Source organism: Pezoporus occidentalis, unplaced genomic scaffold (genome assembly GCF_034315485.1).
Source record: "Pezoporus occidentalis ecotype Australia unplaced genomic scaffold, CSIRO_AGI_Poc_V1 ctg6, whole genome shotgun sequence".
In the NCBI taxonomy this organism is placed as follows: domain Eukaryota; kingdom Metazoa; phylum Chordata; class Aves; order Psittaciformes; family Psittacidae; genus Pezoporus; species Pezoporus occidentalis.
In genome coordinates, this window is record NW_026915943.1 from 185217 (window position 1) to 206258 (window position 21042).

The 21042-nt window shown below is 49.3% G+C and overlaps 1 protein-coding gene across 6 annotated transcripts in view; it reads left to right on the forward strand.

Moving 5' to 3' along the window:
* FAM168A (family with sequence similarity 168 member A) overlaps positions 1–21042 on the forward strand; it is a 179659-nt gene that overhangs the window by 79095 nt on the left and 79522 nt on the right. For 5 of the 6 annotated variants that reach the window (XR_009968598.1, XM_062639217.1, XM_062639219.1 and 2 more), the window contains one exon: positions 7123–7210. The exons of the other annotated variant lie outside the window; for it this stretch is intronic. Coding sequence is in view for 4 of the 5 variants with exons in the window: in XM_062639217.1 (XP_062495201.1) it covers positions 7141–7210 (70 nt within the window). In the remaining variant the exon portion in view is untranslated. The remainder of the gene's footprint in view (positions 1–7122; positions 7211–21042) is intronic. 6 annotated transcript variants of the gene reach the window in all.

The following is a 21042-nucleotide window of genomic DNA, read 5'->3' on the forward strand; positions in this document are numbered from 1 at the left end:
CCTTAAAGCTCCTCCAGCTCCAACCCCTGCCACGGGCAGGGACCCCTTCCACTAGAGCATCTTGCTCCAAGCCCCTGTGTCCAACCTGCCGGGGATGGGGCAGGCACAGACGGATGCAGACGTGCATCCCACATCTGGTTCACATCAGTGCAGACACGCCTGCGTGCAGTAACATCGACTGCTAAAGCATTCCCAAACTGCTGCTTCTCTGCACAGCTTCATTGCCACTGGGAATGCTCCCAGGAAAACAAAACAGGGCTCCAGGCCATGACTGGGAGCTGGAGAACAAGCCTGAAATCAAGTGTAGAAATAGAAACCCTGTCTGAAACAGCTGATGTTGTCTTAGGATAGAAGCAAAGCTCCTTGCCTGACTTTTGCTGTTAGGTTCCACTGCATGGGGGCTGTGTAAATGGGGATGTCAATATATGAGTATGAATAGGTGCATCTGCAGGATGGTTTGAGGACCAGGGTGACCCTTCTGCTCCGGCTGTGTGAGTTTATGGAGTGCTGCAGGTCCTGGGGAGCTGGAGTTTGTGGTACAGAGTTTGCAGTGATTTAGGTAAAACAAGGCTGGAAAAGAGCTGAAATTGCCTTTGAAAGTGAAAACCTAAGAGAACTGCAGGAGAAAAAAGCAATAATCAGGCTCTGGAATGATGCCCTGGATCGATCGCTATAAACATCAAGGTAAAGCTGGAGCAGAGTGGAAGAGGTAAAAGTGAATCTGATATGGTACAAACAAGAGGAGCCATTAATAATTCACTGCTAATGGAAACCTCAGATTTCTTGTGGAGTTTGGCTTTTCATTGCTTTCCCTCTTTGAATTGATTTGGTTTTAAAGGGTGTTTTATTGTATTAATGAAAGCAGAACTATGATTGTGTCAGCTTTGACTTGGTTCTTGACCAAGGTCTGTAAAAGTCAAACGTCTTCCTTCAGATGAGATTTGTTCACTCACATTCTCGGCATGGCTTAGCTGAAAAAGGAGGGAATTAATAAGGAGGTGTTAGTTCTGGGAAATCACTTTGTGTTGTGGCTCCTCCTTACTCTTTGAGGGGGAAAGAAGGGACATAGCTGGAGGGAATGGAAGGGATCCAGAGAGACCACGTGAGAGGTGGCAAGCACCAACCTCATGAGGTTCAACAAAGCGAAGTGCGAGGTCCTGCCCCTGCATCGGGGCAATCCCAGGCACAGCTGCAGCTGCAGAGAACACATTGAGAGCAGCCCTGAGGAGAAGGACTTGGGGTGTTGGGTGAGGAGAAGCTCCCCATGACCCGGCTTGAGCCCAGAACCCCCCTCTGTGCTGGGCTACACCCCCAGAGCGTGAGCAGCAGCTCAGGGAGGGGATCCTGCCCCTCTGCTGTGTGAAGGGGAGACCCCCCCTGCAGCCCTGATCCAGCTCTGGGGCAGGAACACAAGAGGGACGTGGAGCTGTTGGAGCGAGGCCAGAGGAGGCCATGGAGCTGCTGCGAGGGCTGGAGCAGCTCTGCTCTGGAGCCAGGCTGAGAGAGCTGGGCTGGGGCAGCCTGGAGAAGAGAAGGCTCCTGAAGGGGAGACCTGAGAGCAGCTCCAGTGCCTGAAGGGGCTGCAGGAAAGCTGGAGAGGAATTGGGACAAGGGCCTGTAGGGCCAGGCCAAAGGGAATGGCTTGAACCTGCCCGAGGGGAGACTGAGCTGAGCTCTTAGGCAGAAGCTCTTCCCTGTGAGGGTGCTGAGGCGCTGGCACAGGGTGCCCAGAGAAGCTGTGGCTGCCCCATCCCTGGCAGTGTTCAAGGCCAGGTTGGACACAGGGGCTTGGAGCAAGCTGCTCTGGTGGAAGGGGTCCCTGCCCATGGCAGGGGTTGGGAATATATGAGCTTTAAGTTCACTTCGACCCAAAGCATTCCGTGGTTCTCTGATCTGTCCGTGTCACTGTTCTAAGAACCCAGTTAAATATGTTTTATTATTATGATGATTTTATTTGCTTAGTCTGAAAGGAAAAGGAGAATAACTGCAAAAACTTGCTGAATCCTGCATGCCAGGTTTATTCCTTTAGGAGTTTTTCATCTTCAATGTCATGTTTCTTTCCCTCTACGTGGTAGAAGTGGGAAACACCTATAGTTCTGTATATCAGAGTGGGAAGGGGGTTTTAGATGCAAGATCCACCAATGTGTGCATAGAAATACTTGGGTTAAAGCTTGTTCATATGTTCAAATTCACTGGTACCCACCAGGATTGGAAGATGTGAATGTCTTTGAGAAGCAGCCAAGGTGGTCACGGTGTTTTCAATGGCATGAAGTAACCTAACAATAACCAGGGTAAGATGTTCCTTTTGAGTTGAGTCTGCAGTGGATGGAAGGTGGTGGCGATGCCTGTGCTGGCTATTGAGTGCTCCGAGTGCTCCTCGAGGAAGAGCATCACAGAATCGTGGAATGGTTTGGGTTGGAAGGACCTTAAAGCTCATCCCAGCACAAGCATTTTCATTTCCCTTCTTGTGCTGCTTGGAGATCCCCTGTGCAAACGTGCTTTGAGTGGCACGTTGGTCTGCTCATGGCATGGTGGCCACCCGACCACCGACCTCTCTTGTATTGCTGTTTGCCCTTCATCAAGTCATTTCCTAGTGCAGTGGGAGCATGCCATGCACTTGCATAGGGAAGAGAAAAGAGATGAAAATGTAACCAGGTTACAGGCAGAAAGTATCCCGAGACTGTTTGCTAACAGCTTATTCCCATGGCATTCCTGCTGGAGCTCCTCCTTCAGCTCCTTGCTGGAGCCTCAGCAGGTTGTGAGCATCACTGTTGGGGGGATTAGGATGCAGGGGAAGCTCTGTGCAATAGAGAAATACTGGTGTTTGCCTGTTTATAATGAATTCCTGTTGGTCTTTTCGTTGTGTATTCATGGCCACAAGCAAGTGCTGCAAGTTATTGGGGTGAAGGAGGTTTAATTTTGCTAATCCTGTTTTATTCCCATTCCATTGTAGCTTTTCGAATGGCACAATATGGTGCCTGTAATGACTTTTAAATGGATTTTGGGATGATATTGTCTTGCAGGATGTATTGGAAGCTCATCTAAATGTGCTTTAATGCTAGATTCTGGAAAGAAAGAAAAGCATCCGTCTGAAATGCTGTTTGCATGAACTCCTTCGTGCTGGCTGGAGATAACACCCTGCATACCAAGCAGGGATGAAGCACCAGCCTCTTCCTCACAATGCACTCAAACCCCTGTAATGATTATAATCTTTGTATCCTAGCTAAAAAGCATTTTCTTTCTTCCTTCTCACTAAGAGTGTTTTACCATTTACCTAAAGCAAGCCAGATGGATGCAATAGTTCTCACCAAATTATGATTTATTTGTACTCTTGACACCCAGAAAATCATAGAATCATGGAATGGTTTTGGTTGGAAGGGACCTTAAAGATCTGAAATGGTGTCACAGCTGCATTGCTTAAGTGCCTTGTTCAGTGCTGTTACCACTTCATCTGGGCTGCATCAGCCTTCCAGTGCCCAAAGGGGCTCCAGGAAAGCTGGAGAGGGGCTTGGGACAAGGGCCTGTAGGGCCAGGCCAAGGGGAATGGCTTTAACCTGCCAGAGGGGAGACTGAGCTGAGCTCTTAGGCAGAAGCTCTTCCCTGTGAGGGTGCTGAGGCGCTGGCCCAGGGTGCCCAGAGAAGCTGTGGCTGCCCCATCCCTGGCAGTGTTCAAGGCCAGGTTGGACACAGGGGCTTGGAGCAAGCTGCTCCAGTGGAAAGGGTCCCTGCCCGTGGCAGGGGCTGGAACTGGATGAGCTTTAAGGTGTCCCTTCAACCCAAACCAGGCTGGGGTTCCATGACTTAATGATGCATTCAGAACTGGTGTGGGGACCTCCCAGTGTTCCCAGGCATACAGCACCATAGGCACATTTGTTGGGAGCATGGTCCAGTGTCAGGCATCATACTCTTAGCTGGGTGTCCAGGCCATGAAAATTGAGCCTGGATATTGGTTTTCCTCCTGGGCACACAAGGATGGCTGCATGGTTGAAGGTCCTCGCTGCCTAAAAGCCTGTCTGGAAGGGTGTCTGGGCAAGAGGAGGAGTTGCTCTATCCCTGGGGATGCTTTCCAAATGCCACCGTCTTGGCTGCAAGGGACGCACTGAGGCAAGCAGCTTGCTTTGAACCTACAACACCCTTACTTCTTCTGATGCCTCCGCTTGCTTGGGTTATGAGAAGGAGTGTGTGATTGCTGCCCCTCCACCTTCCCCAGGGCATCTGTGGTTTAGTGTCTATAAATGCCTGTCACACTCCTTGCCCCCCTGGGCATTTCTTGTCTGGGCTTGAAGAGTCCTAGTAGTGATTTAACAGTTAATTATAGCCAGGAAATCTCTGCAACCCTCTAACACCTTTGTCTCTCAAGTCCTATTTGTGACATCTACTACTTGAAGCATCTTGACTAGTAGTAACCCTGGGCTGTGTGTATTCCTAGTGTTTCACTTCAGAACTGAACTGCCCTTTGAAGGTGACTCCCATTGACTGGGTTGTTTCTGTCTATGCAGTGAGCTTGGCGTGTGGGGACCAGATTCCTTCCAGAGCTTCACTCCAGTTGCCTGTCACACATTCTCCAATGTCTCATGGGACCCAGAAGTCTGTACCGGTGGTGGCCATACTGGTGATGTCCCTTAGGCAGTGTCAAACCATGTGTCAGCTGGGGCCCAGGCTGCAAACCAGACTAAATCTGGTTCAAAGGAAGACCTCGATGTGCAGAGGGTGTAACCAAAGGAATCTTAGCACAAAGTGCTTTGATTGCCTGATCATGTCTGATTGAATCATTGAATCCCAGGTTGGAAGGGACCTCAAGGGTCATCTGCTCCAACCTTTCCAGGCACAGCATGACCCAGACTGGATGCCCAGCACCCTTTGCAGCCCCATCTTAACAGTGTCCAATGCTGGGGAGTCACCGCTTCCCTGGGGACATTATTCCAATGGCTGCTTGTTCTCATTGGGAAACATTTCCCTCTTGTGTCCAGTGGGAATCTCCCCAGCAGTAACTTGTGCCCATCGCCCCTAGGCTTCCCCATGGGACTCCTTGTCCAAAGGGAGCCTCCATCTTCCCTGTAGCACCCCTTTAACTCCTGGCACAGACTGAGCTGAGCTCTTAGGCAGAAGCTCTTCCCTGTGAGGGTGCTGAGGCGCTGGCACAGGGTGCCCAGAGAAGCTGTGGCTGCCCCATCCCTGGCAGTGTTCAAGGCCAGGTTGGACACAGGGGCTTGGAGCAAGCTGCTCCAGTGGAAGGTCCCTGCCTGTGGCAGGGGTTGGAACTGGATGAGCTTTAAGGTCCCTTCCAACCCAAACCAAGCTGGGATTCTATGAAGATGGAATTTGTTGTAAGCAGTGATGTCTAGGTGTCACATAATGCATGTTCCCCATCTCAGAGACGGATGACATTGGGTTTTACCCTGAAAAGGAGAACTGAAGCCATAAGGCAAGGATCCATTTGCCAGGGACTGGCTCACAGCACTGCCTGGTGACACGAGGACCAAATGGCCCTAAAATCCTTATCCTGGAACATAAATCCCAGCTCTAATGTCTCATGGATGGAAAGTCTTGTGTTCATTTTCCTCTTGGTCTTACGTTAGTGATTTACTCATGAAATCTATGTCCTCTTCCAGCATTTTTCATCTCTGTGACTCCCTTTGCTGTGGGAATTGCTCCTTCTGGGCTAACTCGGGGGTGGAGGGATGGCCAAATAATTTAGCAGTGAGTGTTGTCAAGTCCCTTGGTGCCAGCGTTTACCATTTGACTCCTTTCCTATCCTGAGGTGAAGAGGAAGGAGGAAATGCCCTAACAAATTGCGCATCCATCGGGAGAGGCTTGCTCGGGAAGAATGGGTTTAGGTAGGAAGTGTCAGATAATACATTTAGAGACAAAACCCTCGCGTTTTGCAGCAAGAGCGCTGAGCTTCGTGTGTGAAGTTGTCACTCGATGGCGGTGGAGACAAATGGGGAGCCTAATAAAGCTTAATGACTGATTTTCCCATTCATCAGAAGTGAGAATGTGCTTCATTAAGATAATTAACTGAGCCGCTTGCTTCGCTGACAGTGAGGAGACACGAATTCCCAAGTTCCTGGCTTTCCTCTCAATAAAACAAGGAGCAAACCCAGCCCTGCCTCATCATCCGTACTGGGGGAGAAGCACAAGGGCTGTTAAAATCTCATTGCTCCTCAGAGCAGCTTCCAGTGGTCTGAAGGGGGCTACAGGGATGCTGGAGAGGGACTCTTTAACAGGGACTGTAATGGTAGGATAAGGGAGAATGGGTTCAAACAGACACAGGGGAGATTTAGGTTGGATCTAAGGAAGAAGCTCTTTATTGGAACAGGAACAGCCTGCCCAGAGAAGCTGTGGCTGCCCCATCCCAAGGCCAGGTTGGACACAGGGGCTTGGAGCAAGCTGCTCTAGTGGAAGGTGTCCCTGCCTATGGTAGGGGTTGGAACAGGAGGAGCTTTAAGGTCCCTTCCAACCCAAACCAGGCTGCGATTCTATGGTTCTATGCTTGTCTTTGATCTGTGACTGCATCTCCCCATGTGGGACATGGGATGTGGACCCTAGTGGTGGGGTGTGATGGGGGCACTGGGCACCCAGCTCAGCCTCGCACAGGACCCCAGCCTTGGGCTCGAACTTATTGGAGCCAGCTCACACTGAGAGCTCCCACATGTTTGCCACCCTCCATCTCACCAGCAGCAAATGGTCTTTTATCTGAAAGGTCAGGTCTGCGCTGGGGTTGTTTTTCTCACCCAGCAATGACGAGCTCCTCAAGTAGGGAGAATTCCTTGCCTGCATCTCCACCTTCTCCTCTTTGTTCATCGCAAGCCAGAAGTGGGGTCATGAGTCCGGACCCCCTGAAGGCAGGGATGTGTAAAATTAATCTGCTCTGGGTACGTTTGTAGGCAGAATATACAGCAGTGAAGAAGTTTGGGGAATTAACTGAGAGCTCCATAACCTGAATTATTAAATATGCTGTGTGGTTGTAATGCCTCACTGTAAATCCTTCCCTTCGCAGCTCCTTGTGTCCTGAATTGTAACGCAGTGATTCTATCATGTAGCAAGAGACTCTCTGCAAGAAGATACCTCTGGAGCTAACGTAAAGCAATCGTCTCACCTCTGCTTTTCTTTTGTCCTCAGAGTTCCCAGTCTTCCATCATGAACCCTGTTTACAGCCCCGTCCAACCTGGGGCTCCCTATGGAAACCCGAAGAACATGGCATACACAGGTAGGACCAGTGTCCAATGGCTCTTCCATCTATGTCTGTACTCAGTGCTGGGAGCAGATGATCATTAATAAGTGCTTCATCCCTTAATGAAGGGAGAAAGAGTTCCCATAGGGAGCCAGATGGGAATGTGGCTTGTAGGGAAAGCTCTTCAGCAAAGCCAGTGCAGTAGAGGTTAGTGAGGAGAGCTGGATCTGAATTCATAAGGTAAGGATGTCCTGGAAATCCTAAAGAAAAGGGTCAAAAGGGGGTTTCTTTAGACCAACAAAACACACAAGGAGTTGCTGGAGGTCTTATATGGACCTGAACTGAGTGTGAGCGTGTGCTGGAGTCATCCTGCTGTGGAGGTGCAGGTCCCATAGACACTGGGATATATTGTTGTTACAGGTGGTGATTTAAGTGACATGATTACGGATCTTGTTTTGCATTCACATTATGCTTTGCTTGAGTTCTTCTTGTGTTGATCAGGAAGGCTGAGGTCTGGTTCAAGTCCATCTTCAGAACCGCGTTGTCTAAAATGTCATTTTGAACACTTGAAAAGGACATGGAAATATGTTTACCATAATTATGTTATCAGTGGGGAACCAAAGTGTATTGATATGGAAAGAACTGAGCTCAGAGAGGAACAGTGCTTCAGAAGAAGAAAACCTCAGCTGAGGTGTGTCTGTGGTTTTCCCTATGGATTATGTTCATCATGTCTTCTTCTGCTCATGTAAACTCCCTACTAAACCAGCCTTGGGAGACTCCTTCTAACACTTCGAGTGTCATGTTGTGCTAAGACTTACCTTTGCATTGCCAGTTGCATGTGTTGGCTTCTACCTAACGTGTGAAATCGCTTGGGAATGGGCTTTTGTGGAGAAGGATGGTCAACAGCAAAGGGAAATCAACATCAGATGTTCTCAGCTACTTCATTTACAATATATCCTCATTGACTTAGGTGGCTCTTTCAGCTGGTACATCAGTAGGGCTGTGAGGAGACCTGTCTGAGACCCTGGGGAGCAGAGTTCCTCAAAGGTGTTCTGCCCTGTTCTTATTCACCCTTTCTTTTCCCCCATCAAATTGACGCATGCTGCTTTGTTGCAGATACAGGAGCTTGAGGGACCTTTGGTCTCACGGTCAAAACACAAGAGGCTTGCAAAAGAAAATGTCTCTGTGAGTAACAGGCTCTTCAAAACCATCCCTATTGTGAGAGGACTGCAGGCTCCAGCAGTGCTTGGGTGATTGAAGGAGCTCGGGAGTGCAGTTATTTTCCTACACTAGAAGTACAAGCAGTTTTGTGCTTTTCAGCACAAGGAGGGTTTGGACAAGAGTCTGCTCCTCTCCCACTTTTCCTTTTGGTGTGTGCTCAAAGCTCCCCCTTAATATCCATTCAGAGTAGATTTTCTCTATGTGCTTTCATACAAAAGTGAATGTTGAAGAAGCTTTCTGACACTTGCTAAGACAATTCTGTTTCAGTATTGAGGTGTGGGTTGGATGGAGTTTGTACCTTGAGCCTTCTGGAAGGAGAATTTCAGAGGGTGATCTCAGGTTTAGGTGAATGAATTCCACATGACTGCATTCTGAAGTCATGGCCCCTCACTGCAAGAGAGACATTGAGGTGCTGGAGCGGGGCCAGAGAAGGGCAACGGAGCTGGTGCAGGGCCTGGAGCCCAAGTGTGATGGGGAAGGGCTGAGGGAGCTGGGGGGTTCAGTGTGGGGAAGAGAAGGCTCAGGGGGGACCTGATGGCTGCCTACAAGTGCCTGAGAGGAGGATGGAGCCAGGAGGGGCTGGGCTCTGCTCCCAAGGAACAAGGGATGGGACAAGAGGAACCGGCCTCAAGCTGCACCAGGGCAGGTTTAGATGGAGCTGAGGAACAATTCCTGCCCCAGAGGGTGCTCAGGCATTGGAACAGGCTGCCCAGGGCAGGGCTGCAGGCACCGGCCCTGCAAGTGTTCACACCCCGTGGAGAGGAGGCCTCAGTGCCATGGGACAGTGGTGGCCTTGGCAGTGCTGGGAACGCTTGGACTGGATGGGCTGAAAGGTCTTTTCCAACCTGGTTGATTCTGTGATTCTGTTCTAAGTTGAGCATCAACATTAATAAGATGTTAGCTTCTAAAATAACATGTTGGTCAGTCACTCCAATGCACTTCAATGCATAAAGCTGCTGCCCTCCTTGGCCAGCTTGTGCCACCTCTGGTAGTGCTCATGGTGAGGTGGCCCCCATGAGACTGGTTTCACCCCAAACCATTGGACTTGAGGCATTTGTCTTCCAGAGGTTGTGGTGTGTGAAGAGGAATGAGGGCAGATGTGCAGGAGGAGCTTGGAGGAATAAAGCTGGAGGCAGATGAGGCTTGAAAATCTGTAAGAAGGTCCTTAGTTATGTCAGTGGAAATCCAAGAGGGAAGATTCAAGCAACTGCTTGAAATAGGACATCGAAGCAGGAGTTGACTCATGTTAATACTTGGTTTTCCCATTGCACAGGTTTAAGGTAAGGAGTCAGGGGGCTGAATTCCTACAGTTAAGTCCCAAAGTAGAGAATAGGTTAAGAAGTGTTTAAACAAAGAACTATTTTCCTTGCTAGGCAAATAGTATTAGAAAAGCATTTAAATATGAATTTGTTGGAATACTTAACGAAAGACCTAAAGTTGTATTTTCTTCCCTTCTTTTGCAATGTAAGTTTTATTCTTTGTAGAGAAAAGAGGCAACTCCCCTTTGGAAGTTATTGAAAGAAGGTTGCTGTGTGTACTGCATGACAGGCTCTGTCTACCTAATTCTTGCATTCTGTGCTTCATTTCTATTGCTTCAACTTGTGTCGTTTAGCTGTGGATCAGTTTCTGATGTAGCCACAAGCTGTTCTGGAGGATAATTAAACACATAGAGCTAAATAAAATAGACCTTTCACAGGAGAAGCATAAAGTTCAGGATTAGTAGATGCTTCCACCTCAAATTGCTTTGAAAATTGCTTTTGGGAATGGCTTGAACCTGCCCAAGGGGAGACTGAGCTGAGCTCTTAGGCAGAAGCTCTTCCCTAGGAGGGTGCTGAGCTGGAGGAGCTTTAAGGTCCCTTCCAACCCAAACCAGTCTGGGATCCTATGACATGGAGAGAATAATCTCACTGCAAATGTGTCCAGCACCAGGTTTGTGCTCCAGCAAGTCCTGGTTCCTTGTGCTCGGCTGGCGACTGCTTCCACTTTGCTACTTCAGTGGATTTTAGACCATCAGCAGAAGCAGTGTTTGAGTGCTGTTTCCTATTTAATTCGACCAGACTGTAATTAACGTGGAGCTTCTGTAAGCTGTCATTTCAGTTGAGTTTAAGGGCTCTCATTTGTTTTTGCCTTACTGGTACAATTCACTTTACCTGCCCCAATGTGAGCTCCTGAACCTCCTGCTTTTCCTTTCAACGTTCTCCTTGTGTCCATTTTTACTTAGGCATCAGTCCTGCAGCAAGTAGAGCGGCTCGATGGTGTGGAATCAGGGATGAAGAAGCAGTGTGCCCTGTAGCTTGTTTGACTTCAAGCATGAAGCTCTACAAGTGTTTGTTATAGCTCACACTATTAGCATTTTCCCTACCAGAAGGTGATTAATATGCAGATGAGCTGCTGTGATTGATGAACCTTCAGTAGAGCGGCTCTGGAGCTGTCATAGTTATGACTGGGTAATAAATGGTACTGAAATCCAAGAGGCAAAGATGGGAAGCAGGGTATTATATCTCCAAGCAATGTTCTCCAGCTTGAGAAGGGGGAATGGCTTTAACCTGCCCAAGGGGAGACTGAGCTGAGCTCTTAGGCAGAAGCTCTTCCCTGTGAGGGTGCCGAGGCGCTGGCACAGGGTGCCCAGAGAAGTGGTAGGATGTAAAGCCTGGGAATCCCAATGGCATTGTGTGAATGTGTTGGATGCCCTCATTCCTACTCCCAGGGCTTTTCCTGCTTTGCCAGGTGGAGCCCCCAGCCTCCCCATGTCTTTGCAGCAGGAATTCCCTTGTCTCCTTTGCTACTCAGCCTTGTCTCTTTTACTCAGTTCCTTTTTCTCTCTTGTATCTATCATGGATTCAGGGTTGTGCCATGGATCTTCTGCTGCTTCTCCACTTGTTTTTTGCCATGGAAAGGACTGGAAGTTAGCACCCTCCAACACCCCCTTCCCTGCCTTTATAGGAAGGATTCTCAGGCAAGCCCCTCTGCTGCTCTCCTGGTCCTTCTCCTTCTTGCATCTCATTCCCTGGAGTCTCTTGCTCCATCCCAGCTCTTTTCCCTTCCCTCTTGCAGCCTGACCCAGCTGGCAGGTACTTGGCAGGCCCGGGAGAGCTGGATTCATTTCACCAGGAGGAACCTGATGCCTTTTAACAAAAGGGCTTTGTGTGACTGGGGTCTGTGTAGCTGCCATTCCCAAGTGGATTAACCTGGATTGCCCAGGGGTGCTTGTAGGGAACCTCTGCAGCACATAAATGTGTAATAGCTGTTCAAGGGGAGGTGCTTGGCAAGTTTCTGGGAAGTATTTTGGGAAGCAGAGGAGCCTAAAGCAAGGAAAACTTGGAATCACATTTACAATTCATCTGTGATGGTCCTGCAAGACCCAGTACGTTCTTCCTCATCTGAAAGCGTAAAATAGTCTTATTTCTGATGATTTAAGGGGAGGTCCTGGGGAAAAGCTTGATCATTTGTATGTAAAGTCTGGTGTCTCCCTGAGTCACTTGTCACCCTGCGTTACACTATCTGCAAGGTCTGGGTTCATTAGCTTTCCCATTTAATTGCTCTTCCTCCTTCTTTTCAATGGCAACCTCTCTGTGGGGCTCCTGAGAGCATCGAGAAAGATATGAGGGTAATGTCATTTTAAGTGATGGGATAATGCCCATGTGGGGTTATAGCTGCAAGATTCTGTGATAGAGGATAGGTGAGGCTGGTAGGGAAATAGCTGAGTCATGGAATCCCAGCCTGGTTTGGGATGATGGGACCTTAAAGCCCATCCACCTCCAACCCCTGCCACAGGCAGGGACCCCTTCCACTAGAGCAGCTTGCTCCAAGCCCCTGTGTTCAACACTGCCAGGGATGGGGCAGCCACAGCTTCTCTGGGCACCCTGTGCCAGTGCCCCACTGTGTATTAATTGCTATTGCTTTATGTTGATGGGAAGCATTGGTTCGATATTCTCCTTCTGAAACCTTGGAGATCTTTTGGAAGGAATCCCCAAAGGGTTAAGGGTTTGTGTGAGCCGATGCTTCCATGTTCGTGAACCACACTGGCAGGCTGAGCAAGGCTGGAGCCAAATTTCTATAGGCATCAGAGTGTAATTCTGTCTAAATCCTCGTAGAAAGGTGGAGAACAGGAATGTGGTCATGGTCAGAGCTGTTCTCTGGGCTCTGCGTTGACCAGTTCTGCTTCCTGAAGATGGGTTTCCTCTCCCAACCTCTGTATCTTTACTATTGCATGAGTGAGCCCTGCTCTGCCCTCTTTGGACATGCCCCATCCCTGGCAGTGTTCAAGGCCAGGTTGGACACAGGGGCTTGGAGCAAGCTGCTCCAGTGGAAGGTGTCCCTGCCTGTGGCAGGGGTTGGAGTTGGATGAGCTTTAGGGTCCCTCCCAATCCAAACCATTCCATGATTCTATGACAAGGAAAGCTCCAGTTCTTCCTCCAGCACATCAAGCTCTCCCACTTGTGATTTGGGTCCTCGGTACAGGACCTCTATGCTCCAGAAGAACAAGATGCATCCCTGAGGGCTGTTTCCTGCATTCCCAAGCTGCAGACTCCCAAGTTTTGTCATTTTTTCTTTCCCCAAAGGTGAACCCACAACATTTGTTTGGACATAATGGTTAACAGAGGGAATTGGCATCATCCGCCCTCCGGTCACTGGCTTTGTTGTCAGGACACGAGATGCGAGCTCCTCACACGTGTTTCCATCCTAATCTCTGTCATTGGTATTCATTGGTGAACCTCAGACACAAGTGACCTGATTTGCACTTGCCTCTTCATTTAGTTTAATGCTGTGTAGGAAGCTGGTACCCCCCCCCATTTTGTAGAAGACAGAAGGATGCTCCAATAGAATTTCTACAGTCGGCTTTTAATCCTCCTTTGCGTGTTCTTTGTGGGCAAAAATAATTCTAGCCTTGATTTCAGCCTTTCTCATTAACTTGAACTGAAAACTTTGCTGCATGACTCTCTGCAGAGGCTGAGCCTTTCAGAGCAGTTCTTTGGACAAAAAACCCCTCAGTGTATTTATGCCTTCGATGCCGAAGCAGGCAGGGTTGAGGTGCTTCCTCCTCACTTCTGCTTTTAGACCTTCACGCCTGTCTCCTCCTTCCATGTACTGGGAAATGCCACTTGTGGATTTAACGAGGTGCTCCATTGCTTATCAGTTGTGTAAACCCGGCCTTTTAAGCCGTGTTGAGGGTGTGGAATTGATTTCAGGCTGCTGAAAAATGGATGAAGTGGGTGCAGTGAATATTTTCCCTCCGGCGTTTCTTCATGTTTATTAATCGGTGTATATGGAGCAGGCAGGCAGATCCTCGTTGACTGGGGGAAGAACGAGCTCTGACTGTGTAAACTCTGGTTAGTTCTATGTTTAAATGCATCATTTTCATCCAGGAATACGTCCAACCAACTTGCTGAATTCCTCAGTGTTGGAAGCTCTTGGAGTTTCAGTGCTCTGCTTGGCTGATCCGTGATGGATAATTCACCATCTTCCTAACAAATGAATTCATGGGCTTCCTTGATGTTCTGAAAAAGGAGAAAATCCCTAAGGAAACAAGGATGAATTTTCTTTTTTGGGGTAGTGAAGGAGAAGGAAGCAGAGGAGCTTCGGGTGAGATTCATAGAATGGTTTGGGTTGGAAAGCTCATCCAGTTCCAACCCCTTTGCCGTGGGCAGGGACACCTTCCACTAGACCAGCTCACTCAAGATCAGGGTTATTCATGAGTGTGTTCAATAGCTCTAGGCTGTATTGGGGAGGTTCTCCTGCCAACAGCAGCACCGTTGGCTGATGGGCATGGAGGTCACCTCACTTCGGTCACCTATGGGTGGATGGTGGTGGGGGTGGTGCAGAATAGGTCTTGGTAGACAGAAGCGTGGGTGGCATCTACCTGTGTGCCAAGACGTGTTTTGAAGCCTTTCGGTGTTGGAAATGGGGGCACATAAAGCTCCTTTGAAGAAAACAATCCATAACACCTCCTTACGGATGCTCGTAGGCTCAGCTGCTTTGGAGTTTGGTCCGACTGATGTCAACCTTCCAAGGAGTTCCATAGCAACTTCAGGGAACAGCCTTCACCCCTTGTTTTGCAACTGTTTGTAGAAGGTTTGACACGCTTTTGAGTTCCCCTGTGTTGTAAATAAACACAAGAGCCTCAGATCTTAAAAGCAAACAAACCCCATGTTATGTGCTCCTGAATGCCCCCATTGTGTGTCCTTCGTGCTCGGGGAGGACGTGGAGCTGGTTTAGGCTCTGCCTCATTTCTTGGCTGCAATATTGATTCTGTTTTTCCCTATAGTGCAAAAAGAAATGCAAGGATTAAATGACTGGGGCTGAAGAGAGCTGGAGGAAAAGTGTATAATGCAGGGAAGAGAAAGAACACATAGCTGGAAAGAAGAGATGCCTTAAAAACATGCTTTGAAGGGGAAATGGCTCCATTTAAAGGAAATAAAAGGTGAATGGAGAATTTTCTTGTGTGTTGGTTACTTCTGGAAAGTATTGGCACATAATGGGAATTTCATAGCAGCCTTCCAGTGTCTGAAGGGGGCTACAAGGATGCTGGAGAGGGACTCTTCATCAGGGACTGCAGTGATAGGACAAGGGGTGATGGGTTCAAACTGAAACAGGGGAAGTTCAGGTTGGAGATAAGACAGAAGCTCTTCCCTGTGAGGGTGCTGAGGTGCTGGCACAGGGTGCCCAGAGAAGCTGTGGCTGCCCCATCCCTGGCAGTGTTCAAGGCCAGGTTGGACACAGGGGCTTGGAGCAAGCTGCTCTAGTGGAAGGGGTCCCTGCCCGTGGCAGGGGTTGGAGGTGGATGGGCTTTAAGGTCCCTTCCAACCCAAAGCACTCTGGGATTCTATGTGTTCTATGTTCCCTTCACTTCTATGTGTTTTCCTATCTATTCCCTTTGTTTTGGAGCCTCTTTGTAGGCAGTCAAAGATCACATTGCCATCGTGGTATCATCTCTGGGGTGCTTCGGTTCTCCATGCCTCTTGGACATATTGCCAAGTCACTGTTGAGATGCCATACATCAAATCTTGCACTTATTTAGGCCTCATGGCTTTCCAAGCCCCCATAATTATATCCTCCTTCCCTGTAACTATCTCTGCATGCACAGTTTGCTCTGTTGAGAAACCTCCTGGTGTGGGTGATGTTCCTACTATAAACTGTCTACCATGAGGCTGGTTTAGGGACCTCTGTCCCCTTGTTCCCAATTCAGCACAGCTCCTTTCACAAAGCTATGCTGTCCCTCTTCAAATTATAGCATATATGGAAAAAATATTAGATCAACATACGTTGTTCTCAACGTGAAAAGGACATGGAACTGTTGGAACAAGTCCAGAGGAGGCCACAAGGATGATCGGGGCTGGAGCAGCTCCTGTATGGAGCCAGGCTGAGAAAGTTGGGGCTGTTGAGCCTGGAGAAGAGAAGCTGCGTGGAGACCTCAGAGCAGCTTCCAGTGTGTGAAGGGGGCTACAAGGATGCTGGAGAGGGACTCTTCATTAGGGACTGGAGTGATAGGACAAGGGGTGATGGGTTCAAACTGAAACAGGGGAAGTTTAGATTGGATACAAGGAAGAAGTTCTTTCCTGTGAGGGTGCTGAGGCACTGGAATGGGTTGCCCAGGGAGGTTGTGAATGCTCCATCCCTGGCAGTGTTCAAGGCCAGGTTGGACAGAGCCTTGGGTGCCATGGTTTAGTGTGAGGTGTCCCTGCCCATGGCAGGGGTTGGAACTGGATGATCTTAAGGTCCTTTCCAACCCAAACTATTCTATGATTCTATGAGATCTCCCTTTCTGGAGGTGCACCAGCATGGGCCCGCAGAGTCCATCAGCGGTCACTCAGTGGGTCAGTGCTTCTCCTCAGGGCACTTCGGGAGCCTCTGCCATGGGCACCGTGGAGCTGGAGTGTGACCTTGTCATTGTGTGGATCAGACATGGGGGTTGTTCATAGGACAAAGTGGGAATGTCTCCCAGCACCGCCACCCCCATTCCTGCTCTGAATCTCTCCATTGTAACGTGGTTGTAACTTAAAATCTCACCCAGTCTAAAAGAGATGCCTTTTCCTGCCTGTTTTTCCTGCCCTTTGCAGCTGCATTCATGCCCTTGCTGCTGTTTCTCTGTGCATTCCTGCACACCACATGCAGGACCTCCAAAATCCCCAGGTGCTCCAATTAAATGATTGGAAACAAGCTCCAATGCTGCCTCGTGATGAAAACACTTTAATATTCCCTGCCTTCCCTCCCCTTTTCTCCCTCTCTGCCACAGCAAATCAGGGCTAAGATACTGGTTCTGTTTGTGCAGTCTGAAGGGGGCAAAGTCACACTTAGTGCCTTGGCTTCTAGAAATGGGTTTGTAGATTAAATACGGAGTTTCTCTCCTCTCCTGAGGCACTCTGAGCTTTCACGTGTTCCATCGATGCAATACAGCGCAGGGGTCTCTCCATACACCAGCCTGATGTGGTCCAGGCTCATAAAAGCCTTTTATAAGCTTCAGAAAGAGTTGCTTGGTTTGTACAACATCTGTAAGTCTCTTTTTCTGCTGTGCTTGCTACCTAATGCCTTACTTCTGATTTAATGGGCATCAGCTTGCCCAAAGTGATGCCGCTGAGCTCTGGCTTGTGAATCTGTTGCTCTTCTTTGTGTTAGATGTGGCCTCCTCTGAAGCCAAACCCAAGACTGACTTGGATGCAAACACGTTCACACGCTGATTTGGACGTGCCTTCCCCTCTCCCTGTGCTTGCTGGCACTCGGCCTCGTTTCGTCTGATGCAGGACTGGGTTAGAATTTTAATGTCTCTGTGGCCAGCAGTGATTTATTAGATCCCAAAGCCCTGGCTCGGAGTGCAGGAAGAAAATATTGCATCAGTGAGCTGGCTTGGCACTGCTCAAATAAATGAGTCCTGAAAGAGTCCTTAGTGTTACAGCCTCTTTTTGCCTTCCCCTTCCCTCGTCCTCGAGCCCTCACTTTCTGCTGGTGTTGAGAAGTGCTGGTTTCCTTGCAGGAATTGCCGTCTCCGGGGCTTTCTCCCATAAACACGTTTGTCAACAGGCTTGGCTCATAAAACCCTTGGAATCCTCGTGGTTGCTTCAAGGCCAAGAAGGAGATGGCATCCTCAAGTCGGGGGAAAATGAAGCTTTTGTGTGCGAGGTTGGGCTCCTGGTGGTGCTGGAGCATTCTAGTGCAGGGGGAAGGTGTCCCTGTGGTCCTTGTTGCGGGTGTAGGGCCATCAGCTCTATGCTCAGCATAGAATCATAGAATGGTTTGTGTTGAAGGGACCTCACAGCTCCTCCAGTCCCAACCCCCTGCCATGGGCAGGGACCCCTTCCACTAGAGCAGCTTGCTCCAAGCCCCTGTGTCCAACCTGGCCTTGAGCACTGCCAGGGATGGGGCAGCCACAGCTTCTCTGGGCACCCTGTGCCAGCGCCTCAGCACCCTCACAGGGAAGAGCTTCTGCCTTGTATCCAACCTGAACTTCCCCTGTTTCAGTTTGACCCCATCACCCCTTGTCCTATCACTGCAGTCCCTAATGAAGAGTCCCTCTCCAGCATCCTTGTAGCCCCCTTCACACACTGGAAGCTGCTCTGAGGTCTCCACGCAGCTTCTCTTCTCCAGGCTCAACAGCCCCAATGTTCTCAGCCTGGCTCCATACAGGAGCTGCTCCAGCCCCTGAGCATCCTCGTGGCCTCCTCTGGCCTTGCTCCAACAGCTCCATGTCCTTCTGATGCTGAGGACACCAGAACTGTATGCAGCACTGCAAAGACTGGACCAGATGATCCATGAGGTCCCTTCTAACCCATTATTCCATGATTCTATGACATGTCAGGGGTTGCACGCTGCTGGGGGTCATTGCATCTCAGAGCTGGGCTCTCTTGAGGGCTGTTTTACCTACTGTAGGATGTGAGAGTCCTTGGAAAACGTGGTTTCTCTATTGAGCTTATTGTGTCCCATAAATCTTTGTTTAGGTGGGAGGAAATAACGTTCCCTGAGGTCAAGGCCCAGTGAGTTATGGGTTATCTGTCACCACGTTCTCTTGTATGTGCTGCTGGAGAGGTGATTTAATTCTCAAAGTATGTTTTTCCTCCTTCAGAGGATGGGAACGAGAGCAGTCAATGTCACTGTGGTCACTGCTCCTCCACTGCAGGGGTTGGGTTTGGGTCACCTCTGCTGCTGCTGCCGCTGTGCCCTTTGCCTCCTCACTGACATGGCACTGCCGTGGGCTTGCCTGTCTCTGTGCTTTAAGGTAGAGCATAAAGGAGCTAATCCCAGTGCTTACAGATAAGCTGGCTCTGCCTGCTGCTGGTGTTGGTTCTAATGATGCTCCTCATGGCACCAGCTGAAGGCATGTGTTGGGGGGAGGCGATCAGTGGCCTGGGAGCAGAGAGGGACATGAGAGGTGCATTAGGTGGGCAGAGCTGCTCGCCTTCCACTGCTTGTCTGAAATGCTGGGGGCACTTCTCACACCTTCAGCAGATGTGTTGGAATCGTAGTGGTTCGGGTTGGAAGGGACCCTAAAGCTCATCCAGTTCCAACCCCCTGCCATGGGCAGGGACCCCTTCCAGTAGAACAGCTTGTTCAAGGCCCTGACACTGATGTGAGTGTGTATCTGTCTGAACTTCTCTTTACCCCCAGTTCCTTACTTCCAGTTAGCAGCTGTTTCTTGAGCTGAAGACCCTTCTGTGCTGTGTTGAAGGCGTGGGTAAAGTAATTCCAGAGGAAATGGAGCAATGTTTCATAAGCAAAGGCATCATAAAGGTTACACAGTCTATAGGCAAGGCTTGGCTGGCTTTGATCTCTTCCTTATAATTCAGGTTCTGGGACTTCCGGAGTCGCAGCGTGCACCTACAGCAGCTCCTTGATGAATGGATGAGCAGCGGGTTGGGGACTCTCAGGTCTCTTCTATCCACCTGAGCTTAGATGGGGGGGGCATTCTTTGTAATTACTCATCTCTTTCTAGTGGCTTCAGAGAGGTCAGGATAACAGCACTTTTCCTGCAGGGACATCAGTTTGGAGCTTGACCTTTGGTACATGCCTTTGAACCTGGGAAGTTTGTATCTTCTCCTCCAACCCCTGATCCCAACATAAAATACAGTGGTTGATGTCTCTCAGTCTGATGGGATGGAGAGAGGAGGAATGCATTCCTGCTTCTGTGTCCAAGCAACCACTTGAAGGTCAGTGCTGCTACCTAAGTGATGGAGGCTACAAGAAGATCCATGTCTGTATCTGATTGATATCAGTTTCCAAAGGTGGTGGGAGTTGTCCATGTCATGCAGCTTGTTGCATCCTGCAAAATGCAAGTGAAATACATATAAGGGGAAGGTGACATGGAAAAATGCCCATGCATCCATCACCTCCCTCTTACTGTGAAACTCACATGCTTACACCACTGAGACAAATGGGTTTGCAGAGTCTGCCAGGACCACGTGCAGGCTGGATGGAGAAGGTGTGAGGCAGTCAAGTCCTCATCGCATCTCCTGGGTCCCCCTTGGCTGCCAAAGACCAGCTGCTTTTTAGATGTGCCATTTGTGCCCTTTAGGAGTTGATGCTCATTGAGATCTTTCTCCCCATCATCCCGTCTTGTCAGTCTTTAGTTGACATCACTGATTTACTTACTGCCCCTTTTTCTCTCTAGCTGGAGGTCTTATGGCTCTGCTCCTTTCCTCCTCCTGTTTGGGTGTCTTGAGGAACTTGTCAGACAGGGATTGTTCATGTGCTGTGATGTGGATGACCTCCTCTTAGCCATTCTTCTGCCATTTCTTCAACCAAGAGCTGTGTTATTCTCTCTGGCAGCCATGGGAATGCCTCCACTGAGAGAAAACACAGTCTTAGAGGTTTCAAGTTATGCTGAAACTAGTGGAAATAAGTGGTGTAAAGCAGTGGTGTAAAAACAAGTGCCTGGTGACGGGTACATGTGAAGGAGAACACCCATTGTGTTCCCACTCCCATTGCAAGGAGGAGAGTCCGTGGGCATGGGGCTGGAGTTCCCTTTCCAGCTCACCCAGTGTTCCCATGCCAAAATGCACCTGCCAAAACAGAAGGACCCCGGATAAAGAGGATGGAATTGGCTTCAGCATGGCCACGCTGGCTTGGTGCAGTTAATTTGTCTTCATTAAAGTGATGTCATTCAAGTTGCTGCTTCTCAAACTGGTGGACACAAGTGACCCGCTTGCTCCCTGCCAGCTTGTCCCATAGTAAAGACAGTGTTATCTAAGGCCTGAAGGGCAGAGGAGAGCATCTCCCTTAGCAAAGCATCACGCATCTCCCCAAGGAATAACGGGTTCAAACTGAAACAGGGGAAGTTTAGATTGGATCTAAGGAAGAAGTTCTTTACTATGAGGGTGCTGAAGCACTGGAATGGGTTGCTTGGGGAAGATGTGAATGCTCCATCCCTGGCAGTGTTCAAGGCCAGGTTGGACAGAGCCTTGGGTGCCATGGGTTAGTGTGAGGTGTCCCTGCCCATGGCAGGGGGGTTGGAACTGGATGATCTTCAGGTCCTTTCCAACCCAAACCATTCTGTGATTCTATGTGTTCTCATCTCTGGGCTCTTTTCCATCCTTTCACTGATTCAGTTTAGCTGGGGAGTGTTTTAAAGCTCTTTTTGCCCTAGACAGTGCATTATCCCTCCCTTGCTTCTCCCCAGCTGTCTGCCTCCTTAAAGGCACTAAGGTGGAATTCTCCCGTGG